Source organism: Engraulis encrasicolus, chromosome 13, assembly GCF_034702125.1.
Source record: "Engraulis encrasicolus isolate BLACKSEA-1 chromosome 13, IST_EnEncr_1.0, whole genome shotgun sequence".
NCBI lineage: Eukaryota > Metazoa > Chordata > Actinopteri > Clupeiformes > Engraulidae > Engraulis > Engraulis encrasicolus.
In genome coordinates, this window is record NC_085869.1 from 21,943,294 (window position 1) to 21,962,076 (window position 18,783).

At 44.8% G+C, this 18,783-nt stretch overlaps 2 protein-coding genes across 2 annotated transcripts in view; both read right to left on the bottom strand.

The window, feature by feature from the left end:
• The window catches only part of osbpl11 (oxysterol binding protein-like 11), a 22,610-nt gene extending 10,419 nt beyond the window's left edge, over positions 1-12,191 (bottom strand). The window contains exons 1-8 of the mRNA XM_063213439.1: positions 11,787-12,191; positions 11,363-11,431; positions 11,094-11,269; positions 10,690-10,769; positions 9,934-10,122; positions 7,920-8,130; positions 3,317-3,462; positions 1,366-1,506 (exon numbers count right to left, since the gene is read on the bottom strand). Coding sequence (XP_063069509.1) covers positions 1,366-1,506; positions 3,317-3,462; positions 7,920-8,130; positions 9,934-10,122; positions 10,690-10,769; positions 11,094-11,269; positions 11,363-11,431; positions 11,787-11,905 — 1,131 coding nt within the window. The 5' untranslated portion in view covers positions 11,906-12,191. The remainder of the gene's footprint in view (positions 1-1,365; positions 1,507-3,316; positions 3,463-7,919; positions 8,131-9,933; positions 10,123-10,689; positions 10,770-11,093; positions 11,270-11,362; positions 11,432-11,786) is intronic.
• Positions 12,192-13,150: 959 nt separating this feature from the next.
• lmln (leishmanolysin-like (metallopeptidase M8 family)) overlaps positions 13,151-18,783 on the bottom strand; it is a 20,801-nt gene continuing 15,168 nt past the window's right edge. The window contains exons 16-17 of the mRNA XM_063213447.1: positions 17,346-17,556; positions 13,151-16,101 (exon numbers count right to left, since the gene is read on the bottom strand). Coding sequence (XP_063069517.1) covers positions 16,007-16,101; positions 17,346-17,556 — 306 coding nt within the window. The 3' untranslated portion in view covers positions 13,151-16,006. The remainder of the gene's footprint in view (positions 16,102-17,345; positions 17,557-18,783) is intronic.

Sequence of the window (18,783 nt, forward strand, 5' to 3'; positions counted from 1 at the left end):
TGTTATTTCTACTAGTGTGAGTAGATGCGTTTCTCTCGTTTGACAGGGTTTTCAGATGTATTGCTTTATAGAGTGGGCAGTTGGTAAGATTCGCAACATGTTAGAGCATGTAATGGACAGTTACAGTTGAAACTACTGATGGGGTTGTGTAATGTATGCACCGATTGATGCTTGAAGGCATGGGTAGATGATCTTCAATTAAACAATAAGATTCAACTAAATCAATAACACCTACCCTTATGATAGACACACTTGATTTAGAAGTTTCCATCCACTATGGCATAATAGAAACCTGTTTCTACCTGTACACAGGTGTTGTCAATAATTAACTCCTCTACCAGCCTGAGGAGCAGTGCTAATTATTGTGCAGTCATGTGCTCTCGGAAGTATCATCCAGTCTCGGAAACTTGTGTATATAAAACAAGTTTTCCAATGGAAAATACCACAAGGGGGGCATTCATGTGTGCTTCCCATGTCGGCGTTTGGTATTTACCATAATTCCCAGAGCACATGAATGCACAGCTAGAATCAGCTGATTTACGTAGCTGCAACAAATATGCGATACTCAACTGCAGGTCTGGAGACCAGGTTCTTCTGAAGCCACTGCCTACTATCGTCCTGAAATAACCCCCAAGTGGTATTATTGTGCCGTCTTGTTAGGCCATCTTGTAGAGCCTGATGGCGCTCGCCTCAGAGTCAGCTCATTAAAGTTTTATCAATGTGCTGCTCTTTCTGCCATTGAGCTTACTACATTTTATGCTACAACATTATGTTTACAAGAACCTGTTTACAACATTATGTTCAAAGAACCTACTGCACATGCGTGAGGAAACTTACGACAGCAGATGATCAATAAAGTAAAAATAGGATGGCAGACAACATGCACTTGAGAGACAGCAGACCAGACATCATGCACTCAGAGAGAGAGAGAGAGAGAGAGAGAGAGAGAGAGAGAGAGAGAGAGAGAGAGAGAGAGAGAGAGAGAGAGAGAGAGCGCGAGAGAGAGAGAGCGAGAGAGAGAGGAGCGAGAGAAGGGAGGGTGGGGTGGGGGGACAAGCCAAGATGAGCTTCTTGATGGTCTAAGAAACAAAAAAACTCAGTGGTAATAGAAAGAGAAAAACAAACACATTTTAGATCATCAAAAGGGTAAGGGAAGAGAGACAAAAAGAAAGAAGGGAGAGGGAGAGAGTGCAAGCAAGAAAGAATGAATGAAAGAAAGAAAAAAAGAGCAAGAGCGAGAGCGAGCGAGAGAGAGAGAGAGAGAGAGAGAGAGAGAGAGAGCAAGAGCGAGAGGGAGAGAGACGGACACACAGACACAGAGAGTGAGAGACAGAGAGCGAGAGACAGACAGAGATAGGAGCCCACCCTGGTGAGGTCCATGCCCAGTTTGAGCTGCGAGAGGAGGTGCAGGATGACACTGCGCTCCTCCTCCACGGCCCCCAGCTCCTCCTCCTCATCTGGGGCCGAGTCGTCCACCTCATCCTCCGCGTTGATGTCCTCTACCTCCTGCAGGACCAAACAACAGCTCAGTGATGACCTACACAACCACAAACCACAGACAGGCCTGACCACAAGTAGGCTTGGGCAGAGCCATGGAATTCAGAGTTGTGACAACCAGGGTAGAGGACGTCAGTTGGTGACATGATTCACATAGATTGAAATAAGAGGCTTTCTTTTCGCTAGAAACTAACACAGAACCACTAAATAACATGCAAAGATCACATAAAAATGAATTAAAATGAATTAAGCTTACATTTTCTGCAATTCCAAAGTTCAACGCTTACTTCCTGGAACTATTTTGGAACGAAAACATTACCTCCTTGGCGGAGGTAACTACTGTATGTCAATGTCAATGGTAATTTGTGTGTCAAAGACTCCATGAGCCACCATCTTTGTATAAAAATGAAGCGCAGAGGTTAATGGGATGAGTCTACCTCTTACTTCCATGGCTTACTTCCATGGTATACCAGGCCTGGGTCTGACACACCTATTAAATCAGGCCATCCAAATGAAAGGCTTCCTCAACAGTAGCTTTCAATAATGGAGACCAAGACTATGCGGTCCACTGTGGACCAAGAGCAGCCATGGGGTTTGTTCGTGATGAAGCAGTGATGCTTTTGCTAGGCAGCGCGCATGTACACTTCGCCAGTTTGATGCATTATTATCACTGTTTCATAAGGAAAGAGCCCATGGTCTGACCACCGTCCTTGCCGACCCAATATCGTCTGTGCCCATCTATTACTCAATATTTCTAGATAGGTGTAACAGAGGCTAACTAGCAGAGTTGGCGTGGAACGTTAGTAAACCTCCCTCCCGAAAAGCCTCATACAGTGTCGATGCCGTTGGGCTGGAGGACTGGTCCTGTAGTCCAGCGGAGATCGTGCTGTGCCTACTGTGCCTCGTACTGTAGTTGACGAGGTCGCAGGTTTGCGCCCCGAGGGGGACGAACTGTACAGGAAGACCTCCGTCACATAGGCCCCAAAGAACAGGGAATTCAACAAGAAGAGAAGGCATCTCAAACATTATTTAGGGCTAAGCATTATTTAGGAATACGTTTTTCAGTTCATCAGGCAGTGGGATAGTTTCTTTGTTCTTTTGGCTCAGTGCTATGCCCGATAAGTAGCAGAGCAGTTTTTATAGGAACCACATCACTGAATGTCTCATCTGATCTTGTCATCTTCCGTTCAAGCCTGGCCACTGGCCAGCACCTCCAAGAGTTCCCTCTTGCTCTTAGAGCCAAATTAGCAAGACTTTTGCGTCAAACTCTTACCCTCTCTCTCTCCATCCCTCTCTCCTTTCTCTCTTTCAGCTGGGACGTGATGAAAAAGGGTGCTCTGTTCCACAGCCCGAGGTGTTCATGTAACAGACGTAATTGAGATCAGACGATAAGTGCTAAGTCTGAGAGTCCTGGAGACGCCTGAAAAAGTGGTGAGGCTACGCTTACAGACGCTGCCACATGCCTTGTCTTGGCTCGACTTAACAAGAACCTACAAAGGACCTTTACACAATAAGCTTTCAGCATAACTATGCACAATGTAACCCAAGTGACGATTGTAGACGGAAACATTTTCTGAAAGCAAGACTCTTTTGTAGACATCTTGAGCAGTACACACTCTGCTTTTATTATTCTATTGTGATACCACAACAATAGAAAAAGACTATGTGAGAAGACGCGAGTGTGTGTGTGAGAGAAAGAGAGTACGAGTTTGAGAAGCATTGTGTGTGTGTAGGTGTGTGTGTGTGTAGGTGTGTGTGTGTGTGTGTGTGTATGAATGAGTGAAGCTGATGGGCTTCAATTGCCCTCTGCTCGTCTTACCATGGCAGAGATGCAGGAGTCCATGTCCAGGTTGTCCAAGACGGCTCCCTCCGAGCTCTTGCCGTCGCCACCGTCATCCTTGGAGGGCGCGCCCCCGTTCTTCAGGATGTCGGACCCCTTGGGCTCCAGCCACTCGATGGTGGGCCCTGCGGAAGGACGAGCGCAGCCGGCCTCAGAAGAAGTGCTCATCTTTTACCCCCCTCCTCCTCCTCCTTCTCCTCCACGCGCCTCCCCACACCTACCCGCCCAAGGCCCCTCCCCCACCCCCTTTCGTACTGCTGCTCACCCCCACCCAAACACACACACAGACCTGCGCGCACACACACACAGACCCGCGTGCACACACACACGCTCGCACAGCCACCAGCAGCCCCGACCACTGTTACAGCCCCTGGTCGTTGCAGCGACGTGCAGCAGTGGAGGTGCGGGTAGTGGTGGAGGAGGCTGGAGGCATTAGCAGCGGTGATGGAACCAGCTCCACCAGCAGCAGCAGAAGAAGCCACCAGCAGCACCACCAGACCAGCGAGGAGCGGCTGCTCTGTGGCCTGCCCAGGCGACACGACGCGCTCCACAGCTCCCCGCAAACCTGACACCTGAGCCCTCCAGGTCAGCGGCTCGCCCCATCGCTCCGCCCATACCTGCTCCGTTTTCCTCTCCTCTCTCCGGTCCACTCCTCTCCCCCTCGCTCGCCAAACTCCCCGCCGTCAATGGCTCAAGTGTTTTATGGGGTGAGGGGTAAGTGACCCTAGGTTCTGTTCTTAGGGCTTGAGAACCGGTGTCTGACTTGGAGGGTTGGGGTGGGGTGGGGGGGGGGTGTTGTGAAGTGGGGTTGCCAATATCTATTGTTTATGTGCCTTTTAACAAAATAAACAGAAATGCAGCTAAAACCCTATCGAGTGTCTATATGCTGGGTCTGAATTTTTCGAACTTGATGAAAAATGCATGCGATGGTAACTAGACGCCATTCCTTGAACCACAAGGGGGGGAAAAAACAGGACCAGAAAACAAACAAAGCCACCACTCTGGGGGTGTCGACGGGGCGCCGCGTAGCGTGGATACCACATTTGGAAGCGGATTTCCATGCGATCGAGAACCCCCATGCGAAAAAAATGGGGGTGAATGTGGAAGATTAATAGACGGAAGGATGTGTGGAAGGCAGCTCAGCTGGTCACAAGAAGACAGAGGACACCTTTATGCATTAGTAACGGTGCCAGTTCCAAGAACCGACAGCGACGCGGTGGTACAATTTGAGAGAGATGTCAACACGGCGCTACTGCTACCGCCGCGCGAGGCTCGGGTTTCCGAACGTCGGGGCCTATCGCAAGAGGGATCCTGTTCCTCATCCATAATGAAACAATATTCCACTGGCTGGCACGCAGGCAGAGGTCACATATTCTTCACGAGACAAGAACGCGACCTGGGATTAGCCTAGCGCAGAGGCCTGCTAGTGGCGTGCCAAGCTCACAAGTGCTCATCGCAGGTGACGGGGCCAAGCCCCATTTGTTTTCTGTGAGGTTGTTTTTTTTTGATGGTCCTGTCTCTAGGCTGGTCTGCTCTCCCCCTGAGAGAGAGAGAGAGGGTGGAAGGGTGTTCTTTGGGGTTTCGGGTTTTGGCTGAATGTTAATTACCTGTCTTACAACATTGCCACCCCGTGAAGCAATGTGTTTGTGTGATTTAAGGTGTTCAATAACTGAGGGGGAGGGGCAGTGGGGGCATTTGGGCCAAGGGGACAGATCTTGTTTACAGACTGCATTAAGTTACAAAACGAACGGCTTAAAGCAAGTAACCACAACAACAATGTGATGGTCAGTAGTGGCAATATTAAACAAGATTAAAAAATGTTGCACAATAATGGCAGAATATTTTACAGTATTTACGATCTTGTATAATAATCTCAAACAGGATTATCAAACAATACAAAGAATAATGTGCATGTTAAACTTCACCATAAAAGTCTTTTTTTTTTAACTGATACAGTCAAAGTTGGAATGATCCATATAGAATGATGCTTTACTGACTGATGGATGCATCACCCCAATGTAACCCAATACAGTATTGTGCACCTGTCCTGAGCAGCCAATGCATTAACAGCCAGTGCAAGGTCTCGAGTCTCGACTCTTATCATTCCCACTGCATGTAGAGTTAGGAAAATAAGGGAGAAAAGCACACCGGAGCGCTCATGTATTATGGATTATTATCAGCCATAAGGTGACCATCACGTGCACAGTCAGGGAAGGTGCAGTGTCACCAGTCTCACATGGTGACAATGACCTGGTCTTGTTAAATGGACACAGGCATTGCCCCAAATTAACTATTTTAATCACCAGCTAAAATAGCATGTTAATCACACTAGCCAAATAAACACTGCCTACCATCCAAATTGACATTTCACCAGCATTTGACCGGTTGGCTGGTGTTCCTTTATAGCCCTGGAAACTGCCATTAGCAGATGACTGATCCAAAACTGAGAGAGAGCGAAGGAGTACAGGGTATTATACACACTTCAACAGGCTGCCAGCCCATGACCAAAAGAGGAAATCACCCAGGTCTGCTGACCAGTCCCTTTCGATTATCCCTGAAAACAAAACTTAATATGAGCATGAGTATGCCTCCACAGTGCCAGATTCTTGCTGGCCTCAATTAACATTTTAAATCTGACATTTGAATGTGAAAATTGATTTAATTGTGTTATCTTAATTGGGTTTAATTTCAATAAGAATAGAGAGTATCAAAAGAAAATATTCTTGTAAACCGTTGCATTGCTGAGATTATTCCTGGGTTAATGGTTATGATTCAAGTGCACTCAAACTGTAAATGCCTTGATATTTTGCTTGAACAGCACTTAAGCCAAGTGCATTCTGGCCCTAAATGTGCTTTATAAATAAATTGACATTGGCAATGGTATTGGCATTTCTCTGCGTAACCTAAGCCCATAGTTAAAGCCTTTAGCAGGCATGCCTGTCTGGGTACGACTGAAGGATGGCCCAAACAGTTAGGCTACTATGCCTCTGTCATAGCCCATCGGTCTGAAAATAATACATGATAACTCAAAGATGAGGCATTATCTTATCAATGGTGCTGGCTGCCGAGAATACAGTGGTCTACACTATTCAACACTATTCAGTGGTCTACACTCAACTATGACCACTCATCTATTCGCAAATACACTGATAACTGATAAACCGGACTTCCAAATCTTCAATCAAGAGCCACATATGCCATATCACCTGGTTCCACCTGGGCACACAATCATTTTCATAATTAACTCCACCTGCCTGCAGGGAGATGTCAATTAGAATCAGCTGATATAGTGGATAACTGAGACAAATGACTGGTACTGGGCTGCCTGTACCCAAAGAAAAGTAGATTGGAGAAGAATGATTACTGGCCGGAAAGTGCATTGGTCATGGCTGTACCTCCTGAAGCCAGGTAGTGCGTCGCTGCTTGCTTCATTTCCAGGAGCCTACATCTGTCTACACGGTCAGCATTAACTGGCTCAACTGTGCCCTTTATATATTTCCCAACAGAATATACCAACACCAACAGCACCAGGGGGCATTTATAAAGGTGGTGTGTAGCTTTCTCCAAGGTAACATACACAGGTTAATTCCTAAAACCTGCTTTCTGCAATATCCTCCCCACATACACACCTGTAAACACTGTTACTGGGATTAACAATCAGAACAGCTTTAAGGTCTAACCGTGCGAATAGACCAGGCGCGATGCGATTCAAGCGACAGAGTGCAGCAGCAAGCGATACGAGCGATTGAAGAGACTAGAGTATGTCCGTACAGGCAGAAGGCAAAGCATTCAAGCTTTCCCATTGGCTGTGGTCACTGACCTCTATACAGTCATTGGCTGTCGCGTCTTGTCGCTGAACCACGTCATAGAAAGTTGAAAGGATTTCAACTTCAAACTGTCACGCTCGTCGCGCAAATCGCTCTAGTCTCCAGAATCGCTTTTGTCGCGCGACTCAGTATAAAGTCAATTACTTCCGTCGCTTGCCTCGCTCTTGTCGCGGTTGGTGTATTTCTGCTGTAACCCTGACTCAAGGTGTGTCCTCATTGACCAGAAGCTCTCAAGGGAGAAATGTACAGTATGTCTGCCAACAGCAACCCATGCACCCATAATAAAAAAACATATGAACAACAAGCAAAAGCAGACAAACAAACACAATGACACACAACCAGAGCTGTATAAAGTAGAAGTACTCTTAAAGGTGTAATTACAACACCAGTAATATGATATAATAAAGTTGAAACCATGTAATATCATACCACTAGTGTTGTAATTACATCTGTAAGAGCTACTTTATACAACTTTGCACACAACAATAATGGTTCATAAAGGTTGGAGCAGGCCTCACCCAACAAGTTTTTCTTCTTTTAAGAGTGCTGACCAAAGTATTGTAAAACTGAAAAATGAGAAAATGTCGCACCATGCATAGGCTTCTTTATTATTACACAGACGCGTTTCGGCAACTGAGGAAGGCAGAACGCCGAAACGCTTCGGTGTAATAATAAAGAATGGTGGACCTTTGCATGGTGCGACCTTTTCTCATTTTGCACACCACAATAATGGGGTATCATCACCACTGTCTGACCTCCGAGAGGGATCCTCTGGCGAGCCACCTGCTGCAGCTGGAGGATGTGAAGGCAGTCGCTCAGGCAGGTCATGGTGGCCAGGGAGGTGGCCTTGAGGAGCAGCAGGTCCTGGTCCAGGGGCGAGGGCGAGGGCGAGGGCCCGGCGGAGGACGGCAGGCCCTCGATGCTCAGGATCAGGTCCCGGTGCTGCCCCTGGGCCTGGCTCATCATCTGCAATCAGGGGGATAGAAGGGCAGTCATGGGTAAGCGGTTAGGGAATCAGACTTGTAGCCCAAAGGTTGCCTGTTCGACTCCCGACCCGCCAGGTTGGTGGAGGGAGTAATTAACCAGTGCTCTCCCCCATCCTCCTCCATGACTGAGGTACCCTGAGCATGGTACCGTCCCACTGCACTGCTCCCTTGGGGCACCATTGGGGGCTGCCCCCTTGCACAGGTGAGGCATAAATGCAATTTCGTTGTGTGCAGTGTTCACTACTTGTGTGCTGTGGAGTGCAGTGTCACAATGACAATGGGAGTTGGAGTTTCCCAGTTGGGCTTTCACTTCGCGACTTTCAGAAGGGAGAAGGGCTCTAAATGTATGTCTTCATCACCAGCCAAAGTGGCTAGTAGATGCTAACCTTACTAGTAGACAGTATGAAGACAAAAGGAGTCGCACGCAGGAGCTTGATGCTGTTCAGTGAAACTGTATTAAAAGCCGAAAATAAAGAGAAGTCAAAACCAAAAGTGGGTTGCAAACGTTTCGGGTCTAGCCCATCATCAGTGTTCCCAAAATCCTTGTTTTGGAATTACGCATCAAGCAAAACTTCCCAAGTAAGACAAAGGCGCGGACGCCATCTCTACCTTCAACCTTACTAGCCAAACACATCCTAACTAATGGGTCAAAGTGGCTAGTAAGTTGGTATTTTCTACCAGCCAAACTGAAATTTCACCAGCATTTGGCCGGTTGGCTGGTGTTAATTCAGAGCCCTGGAAGGGAGGTCGCCGTGTCAGTATCCCCTGTGGTAGCTGTGGCATAGTGGTTAAGGAGGTGGTCTTAAGATCAGAGGGTTGCAGGTTTGAATCCCATCCTTAACTCTCCCTACACCTCCATCCATTGGCTGAGGTGCCCTTGGGCAAGGAACCTAGCCCCACACTGCTCCAAGGACTGTAACCAATACTCTGCATCTTAGTAACTGTAATTCGCTTTGGATAAAAGCGTCAGCTAAGTGTAATGTAATGTAATGTAATCAACTACAGGCTGAAAGGTAAGGTCAAAGAGGAGTTGGAAAACTGAAGAACAGCCATTTATTACTATCAGCTGTCCTACTGTGGGCAATATTACCAATTCCTATACATTCTTGTCAATAGAAGCAAATGGCAAAGAATTCTTCTTGAAAATGCATTCATTGCTAATAGAAGGGAGAGAAGGAGAGATCACTGTGTCAGTATCACCCACAGGCTTAAGCTAGGGGAAGTCCGGAATTGAGCTGGAAACTCAAGATCAGCGATTTAATTCTTTATCCGCCGTCAACCTCACTCCCGTGATGCCATCAATCCCTCTGCATGCAGCCAATAACAGTAATGGTTACGATTCTTTCTTGACAATTCTCTGTGGATGTCAACCAACGAACATTGTATTCCATCACTTATAGGAAGTCTTTGTTGATGTAGAATTTGAGAACCATAACACTTGACTGAAAAAACACACTTTAGGCTATAAATCACGTACAGGCCCAGAACAACAACCAGCACTATCATTTTTAATAGCTTGATCAGTCTGAAAATGGTGGCCACGGTAGTCACAGCAGGTCAGAGCAGACATAATCTTAGGTGGTATGAAGGTGGTACCACATTTTCCCTTCCTGCCCTCTTTGTGAGTGCGCGCGCATATGTGTGTGTGTGTGTGTGTGTGTAAGATGAGAACTTCCAAAGCGGCATTGAGTACCATGAAAAGCGCAACATAAAACATATGCTAATAAAACTTATTAGCATTACTAGTATTATTATTATTATGAAGTAATAAGCAGTGGCTTACCTCCCGAGCCTCCAGCAGGTGATCTGGCAGCAGCGAGCGTTTGCTGGAGTAGGGGGAGGTGGAGCCGCGCGGCAGCTGGGAGAGCCCGAAGAGGGAGCCGGGGTTGGGGCTGTTGCGGCGCTGGGAGCCCGGGGACCCGCTGCCCTGGGAGGCCACCGAGAGGCTGCGAGTCTTCAGCGGCGGGTTGGTCTACACCAGTGGAGAAAGAGGCGGCTCAGGCAGGGTTGCCAGATGAGACTAATGATTTCCAGCCCAAAAAAAGCTCAAAACCCGCTTGGAAGCACTAAATCCCGCCCAATATGAACTAAATTCTATTGATTTATATGGCCACAAATATGCACCCCTTTTTTACCTGCAGACAGTCATCCTAAGCAGCCCAATTGGGTGGGAAACCGCCCAATCTGGCAACACTGGGCTCAGGTGGAGCAGTGGTGGGTCAGGTAGAGGAGCCCGTTAGGCCACTTGAGGGTTGCAGGTTCGAGCACCTCTCCGCCTGACCCCATTGATGTGTCCTTGAGCAAGATAATTAACCCCAAATAGCTCCTGGTGACAGGATGGTTCCCTGCGAGGCAGCAACTGCCACCAGGGTGTGATGAATGTGTGTGTGAATGGGTGAATGTGAGGCATGCAATGTAAAGCACTTTGAGTGATCGAAGGAGTGGAAAGCCGCTATCTAAAATGCAGTCCATTTACCAAGCGCACAGATGAAGAGGATGCATGGCCATTGCTAACGCCAATCATATCACTCTGGCTTACCTTCCCCATGGCTTCGGTATGATGCTGTGTGCATATCTGCAGCCGGCTCACCCAGTGCTGTCTCTCTTTGGCATCGGTTGCTGTGGATACAAGAAAAAGTGAGGTGTCCATTATCTGCATTGGACATATTAAATTCGTTATGTTGCCAGGCGTGTGTATGTGAGAAGTAAGCAGTGATGGGCAACCTGGATTTGTTAGTTATGATCTACGTATTCCAAATGGCCAGGTTTTAGATCCAATTTAACCATGTGATTGTCTGGTCGAATGATCACCTAGTTGTTATTGTACTGGTAAAAGAAGGTCATTTGGAATCTGTGGTAGTGGATTATAGTGACCAATGAATCCAGGTTGCCCATCAATGGAATTCAGCGGCACACAGAAATGAGGAGATGAGGATTGGGTACCTCTTAGTTTGTACTGCTCTCCACTGATGGCATTGACAGTGAACGTGTGCGAGTCCTCGTCACTGGGAGAGATGACAGCACCTCCCAGAGGTAACGTCCCTCTAGGTTTCTGGGATCGCGACTGCTCATTGACAAAGTACTCCAAAACGCCCAATTCGTTGTTTAAAACGAAGAACCTAAACAGTATGAGATAAGATTTACTTCCACATGGTAAATGTCATCAAAATGTATCCCAACAGTGGCAGGCAACCAGATGCATTTTCACTTACCTGTATTGCCACCCAGTGACCAGGTTGGTATACTTCATTAGATAACCGTCAACATTTTCCATATGATCACTGGAAAGACCACGAAAACAGAAGGGTTATTCTTGGACCGTTGTCTCATATGCACTGGTCAGTGTATGGATGGGTATCAGATTGCTAGCTGGAATTATGGACAATCGATGCGAATGTAGAGCCTGGGTCAAGTATTTTCACAAGCAAGGCCGATTTCAAGGTAACTAACAGCAATGGAATGGCTGATTCAACGATTACCGCCAAGGTTCTGGCACAATAAAGTGTTTGCTGTGCATTAACAAGTAGTTCAGATGAAGTGCCATAGGATGTCACTGAGACCATAGCACTGATTTGTCACAAGTGGTAAGGTGGGTGGCTAACGTTAGGACGGAGTAGCAACCAAATCACAAATCACCTGTACTGCCAACTTTTGGAGCTCCCTCTTGTAACGGGGGCTTGCGTTTTGTTCTGCGTGATGGCATCGAGTTTTCCTTCGCTCTCGGACATTCGTATTCCGGTTGTTTCTCCTTGCATGTTTGTATTCCCGACCCCTCGGGGAATGCCAGAGATTAGGTGGATTTTACAACGCGATTGTTAGCCTCCGATGCTAGGACAATATGACGCGAAGTATGGATCTCTAGACTTTGTGCAGCAAAGCCAAACGTCCTGGCGGCTAACGTTACCATCTATAAAAACATACGCATAGTTGGCACATTGTATCTGGCCTTTTTGAGTTAGCAGTCCTTAAAATATCTAGTGTCTCGTTAAAACATATTTTGGTCAAGTGTTTACTCCGCCACAGGTCCCGATACCGCCATGCCTTGACGTGCATAGATAGGAAGTCGGCACGCTCCCGACGATGAAAATAGCATCTACTGCCTGTCATAATAAGAGCCCTGACAGTGTTTGTGAGATATTACACAAGGCAAAGATGGGGTGTGGTCGACCTATGACAGTGTAGGGAAAGAGGTGCGATAGGCCTGAGTGTAAGCAATCAGTCTACTGGACAGGTATAAAGCGTTTCATGTTTTAACCAGTCGTTGATTCGAGGACTAAATGATCGATGTAATTTAATTAACTTTTAATTTGATTTATAAATTATCAGTCATGTGAACTGAAGCCAAAGTCTACTGAAATCTCGATGACATTGTTTTTCTAATGTTCAACTTTGTGCTGTGTCTCACTGTGCTCATGTGCCCTGAATCAAACATCAATATGCTCTGTGCTGAAAGAAAAAAAGGAGTATAGTAGTCTAGCCCTTGCATGAAAGTCATCTGAACTAACACTTGACCCACTAAAGATAAACAAACAGGACACTGTTTTATTTAATTTTATTTTCCAAAATGCAAAAAATACAGTAAAAATGTTATTGATTCGTCACTGAAAGCAGTTATGTGAGGAAATGTTTAGGAACTCTAAATGTAATTTCAAATGTACAAACCTTTAGGTACTCTTGGATAGGCCTAGATAGCCTGCATAAATCTCTTTCAATGTTACTCTGTGATAGAGGTGCAAAGACATGCCTTTTGTGTGCCATCCATGCATCCAATTTTATTAATAATATAGGTTACGCCTATATATTTTCCTGCCATTAAACCATAGGTAATAGACCCAAAAGTCAACTGGCTTGTCTTTGGTGAGAGCACAAATGGAGAAAAATATACACTGTGGGAAAAAGACATTGAATCGGTATTGACAAATGCAAGTGATTGCTAGAGATTGTTCAGAGGGAATATTGAAGTTGCCAAAACTAGAATAATTTGTGTCAGCCTCAAAATGCCTGAGAAAATGGTTGATTTTTTATTAGTTTTAGTCATTGTTTTCTCAAGTGTTGTTAAACCAATACAGATATGGTCAAGTAATGTCCATCTCTTGCATCATTAAATTATTGTTGAAGGTCTACCACTAAGCAAACTAGGCTACCGTATAAGTTACACAATTAAAACTGTTTAGACCTTTAAAAAAAGATGTCCCAAACATCACCAATTCTATTATTACACATATTAAGTTTAAAAACAGCAAAATGTCGAAACGTATGACCAACAATGCAAGAGAAAGAACATTTCTGAAAAAAAATCTTACTTTAAAAGCATGAACCACACATATGCTCACACATGAGCGTGCACACAAACACACACAATCAAGGGTTTCAAACGGCAGACTTTTTGTGGCAAATGTTTAAATAAGTTTGATAATTTTCACGAGATCTCAGTGTAGTCATTGATTATGTCAGTTCAGTAATATAATGTTTGATGTCAGTGTGTATATAGCATGTAAAGTTTATGTCCTGAATTGAATCAACATGAGGGAAATTCAACTTACATAGCAGCCTTAAAATGTAACAGTATATGTCAATGTTAGATAAAAATCATTACCTGTCAAACTATTAAATGTTTGATTTACATGCCTTGACGCTGGAAATCAGGAAACATAAATAAATAATAAATAATTCTAACTAATGCACACAAGTACTATTACTGTTCATCTCGGGTCAACTGTGGTCCTTCAATTCAGTCAGCAATACGGGATGGCAACCCATTCTTCATATTTGAAAAACAAAGACGCAACTAAAATATAACTGAGAGACCGAAAGAAAAACAGGAATACTGGACAAAACAAGACAAAAATACAGAATCATTCAAATTCTTCCCAATGCATTGCTCCACTTTTAGAAATACAAAAAGGAGTATTGGTAGGCATTGTGGTGCAGAATTCCAAAATAAACTTGTATATGTTCTTCATAAAGTTGGTTTCTTATTAAGGCTCGTTTGCTTTGTGCGACATAAATCACGACTGGCAAAAACAGATGATTCAAGGTGGTGTGTGGAAAGAACGATAATAAAATACATATATACAAATACCCACAGCCAAGCAAAACAATTGGCAAACCAGCCCTTCCTGAAAATGCAAGTTTTGTGGCCATTGAAAATGATTGAAAATAAATAATCATTAAATCATTGAAACAATGAAAAAAATACAATTGTCGATCTGTGCAACTTACTTGCGTCCTGACCAGTTAAGTGGTTCAGGAAGAGGGTTTTGCCTTTGAATGTAAACAACATAAAAGCAAATTACATAGATTAGTAGTACAGCTGCCGCAGCATAGCTGTCCGGGTCACCCAATCTGTATCTTCAGTGGCTTTGACAGTTGGAAGTGTAGAAATGACAAATAAAAAAGCTGCTTTGAAATAGGGGAGAAAATATTCAAACAGTCTATAAATAGAAGAGCCAGTTGATTCTTTGTAAACAAGCAGCAGAAGAGTTAAACGTCTGCCACTTAACTTCACTCTCGAACCTGACTACTCAAACGCCTAAACGTTCCTCCAACAGTATACAAATACAGTATAATCGCCAATGATTCTTACATGATTCACCATTTTGATTGCATGTCCCAGATCCTTCTGAGGTAATGAGGCACCCACTTGGTTACCTTAGGGTACATGGGAATAAAACATATATTTCTTCATACAGCTATGAACATAAATTGATCAAGTGCTCGCATCTTGGGCCTATGACTAAGAAGCTGGTTCAGGAGGAAACCAGGTTTAGTTTAGAGGAAAATCATCAAATAGAAGAGCTTCGTCATGAGGACTCAAGGCTCTTCCATTAGATGATTTACCTTTAAACTTAACCTGGTTTACTCCTGAACCAGCTTCTTAGTATATGCCTCAGAAGTCTACATGTGGGCTGATGTAAATAGCCAATTTGGAACTAACAGTACATTAATACATGATTATTAATGCCTCTTTACACATGGTTGGATCAATGCTATCCCATTGCAAGACAGTCCTGAAAGTCTCCTGCCCACAAAAAACATAGCTAATCTCAATAAATAATGCTCTTCATGTAATGTGGTATTTTACAGTCCCAATCCCACAATGCAAACACAAAACATTCCTCAATAACATCTTAAACCATACAACATCAAAACGTTCCATAACTTCATCACATTTCAGTCTTAACCATACACATTTTTACCCCTTAATCTGAAGGGAAACACAATGACATTCACAATCAATCACTTTCAAAGAGAAGAAAACCATTCCCGTTATTACCTTCAAGGTAAAAGCACCACCCTGGGTCAACAGAAGGACAAAGTTATTTGCCTGATATGTCCCTAGTGTTGGGGCAAACCAAACAAACCAAAACAAAAAAAGCTACCTTCACACTGGGCATGTGTGGACAAAAGTTGGAATTTAGCACCTGGCACATCAAAAGCACACCTGCATCTTTTCCCAGCTCTTCCGCCTATGGCTTCTGACAATTGTTATTATCGATTACATACAGTACATACTGGCACTTAGCTAGGTTATAAAGGAGTGCAATCAAAGGCTTATCCCACAGCATCTCTCTCCCTCTCTCTCTATTTCTCCCTCTCTCCAGCCAGCTCGGCTGGTTTGGGCCTTTCCGCTCATTGCGGTCAAGACGCGTGGATGTAGCTGCTATTTCTTGAGAAGGTTCTGCGGTTCTCCGGGCTCTACTCTAATCCACCCCACTCCACTCCACTCCCAAGCAGGTCTCCGCAGCCCCGGGATGGGGAGATAAACTGAGGTCCACTGGCTGAGAGGTGATGAGTGTGCCCTGGTTGTTGGGACTCCCCTTACGGGTTTCATGGGAGGAGAAGGAGGTGTCCCGCTAGCCACAGAGGATGTAGCCAGCTAACAGGGGGGTGAGGTTCAGGAGCAGCAGCCACAGAGTCACCACCAGGCTAGAGGAGCTGGAGCAGGGGTCTGGCAAGAGGGAGACACACACACACACACAGTAAGGTTTGGGTCAGTCATTCTTACAGTAATAACATCTCCAATTTTAAAAAAGGGTCATGTTCATTACAGCAAGTTCGTCTAACTGTGCAGTGTAAAATATTTCTATTGCATTCAGCATTAATAAATGGGAAATGTAATTGTGCACAACAAAACACCAGAGCGGAGTATGATGACCCTGGCATGCTTTTGAAATCTATCAACTTTAAAGGTGCACTGTGTAAGATGGTGGGCAGAGTAGGTATTGCAGCATGCTAATTGGAACTGTGCTGCCAAATTTGATCTTGTCATGAAGTGATACATTTACATATTTACATTTACATATTTCTGGAATTTCAAAATGTAGGACATGGAGAAGATCCTACAAATACTACAAATATTACAGAGTGCACCTTTGAGTCTCTACCCACCAAAACAGACACGAACACTTATTGGGGGAAAAACTGTACAACCAGTCTTCCAGCACTGATGATGCTTTCCTCAACGGCTACCAAACGTGTAAGTGCATTGTAATAATACCAGACTGGAGACAGCTATGGCCTATTGGTCTAGGAATCAGAAGGTTGCAGGTTCATGTCCCAAATCTCCCATGGCTATAGTGCCCTTAAAGGGGTATGCCACTATTTTGGGGCTTAATACAGCCGTGTAGCATGCTACAATGCTACACGGATCCATTGACTTTCACTAGCTTAGCAACATATTCCCTCTTTTAACTTGTCTTAAAGCAAGACAACGGCTTACATGAAAAATAAGACACTTTACCACCTTTATAAACCCTGGCCAACGATTTCAATTGTATTAAGCCCCAAAATAGTGGCATACCCCTTTAAGCAAAGCCTCTAAACTCAAATTGCTCTACAGAGTGTAACCAATTAGCCTGGTATGACCCCGCCCATAATACTTCTCTTCACTCATATTCATGTTCTGGAGGTTCTTTGACCTGACACTGTTAGAAGGGCGGGAGCATTGCACTCAGTTCTGGTTTGAAACGACTGGACAGCCCTCACCCTATCGTTGGCTTATTGGCCAGCCTCCTGGTAGCCGAATAAACCCTTCCCAGCAAAGAACCTCCAAGACATGAATACGAATGAAGTATTTTGGGCGGGTCACCAGGCCAGTAACCAATACTCTGTACCTATATAGCTGGTTACCAGCTAAATGTAATTTAATGTAATTTAATGCAATTTAACGAAATACAATGATCGGAGGCTCACCGATCTTCGCACTCCTAGTGTTGTTGACGTTTGGCAGCAGGTGTGGCAGGGGGCAGGAGCTGCAGAAGTCCGAGCAGGCGGGGCACACCAGCACGCCGCTGTACACCCAGTCGTTGAAGCGCACGTTGACGTGGAGGAGCTGACCCGCCCGCACACACAGGAAAGCCTGGTCCCGCACCCACACCATCAGGCCCTGGTCCGAGCACGACGTCTGCAGGAGTAGCACAACAACATACACAATGACAAGCGTATCAGAGGGTGCGCTCAACATCCAGAGTAAAATAAATAACTTTGGGTTAAGTTTGTAGGGTTTTTTTTACGCACCCATTCTAGCCTAAGCCCTTTTTGGGAAAGGGTGCCCTCTACCTATTTAAATGCTAAATATCTTAGCTTCTGAAGCACATAAAAACATAAACTAAGTTGCATTTAAAAGGTATGACCCTCATTTTGCATAAGTATTTCTTAACTCAGCTCTAACATAGCCAATTTTTTAATTAAAAAAACTCAAGCTCAAGAGTCTGAATGCAGGGTATATGTGTTTCCAGGCTAAAATGGGTCAAAGACGAGAAAAAAATCCAGGTTCGAGTCCATCCTAACTCATTTCCCATCTCCCATACCCCATCTCTCTCTCTCCTGCTCTTTTCCCGTCTCCTCTCACACTGTCCTGTCAAAATAAAGACCCAAAAAGCTCCCCAAAATACTTAATACTAAATGATCTGCTGTATTTCTATACTGAGGCAGAAGAAAATCACTCATCAGCAGTGAGAATATGAGGGGAAAGCAAAAGCCAACTCAAATCATGGACATCGCTCTCAAACACTCAATACTGCTCTCTACCCTACTCTGTGGAGTAGTAAGGCCAAGGTTTTTCATGGTTCAATAAATTGACGAGAGGAAATAAACAGGATTCGATAGTGTCCACTGGTAGTATATTTATCCTATTGAGTTGCCATGTTTGCTATTAATAATCCATGCTTGGGAGGATATCAAGGTTCTGGGTTAGTATAGCTTATTTTATTTTCTCATGTTCCTAGGGGTGAAAGTAGTTTCAATTTCTTACCGGTGCTACCTGGTCTTACTTCTATGTTTACTGGATTTTTTTTCTATTTGGAAGACAGGGTTAACATGCCAGTTCTCCAGTGCTGGCGTCGTGTTGTTCTGCATAATGTCATTTCCAAGCAACGGTCATTGCGACCCCAAACTTCCAAAATTGCCAACGAAATATGCAGTTCTAACTGTGAGAAACTAGAGATAAAATCAACACTACGACATACAAGGTTCACGTGCGCAAGGACTGAGACGGGGCAGCGCGAGAGGTTGGGGTGTTCAGCCAACCAGCTCTTCACGCACGTTTTATCCATTGGAAGCCGACCCTTCTGCCTATGTCTTGGACCGCACAGAGAATAAACTTGAGTTATAGCCGGGCTTCCACGCATGG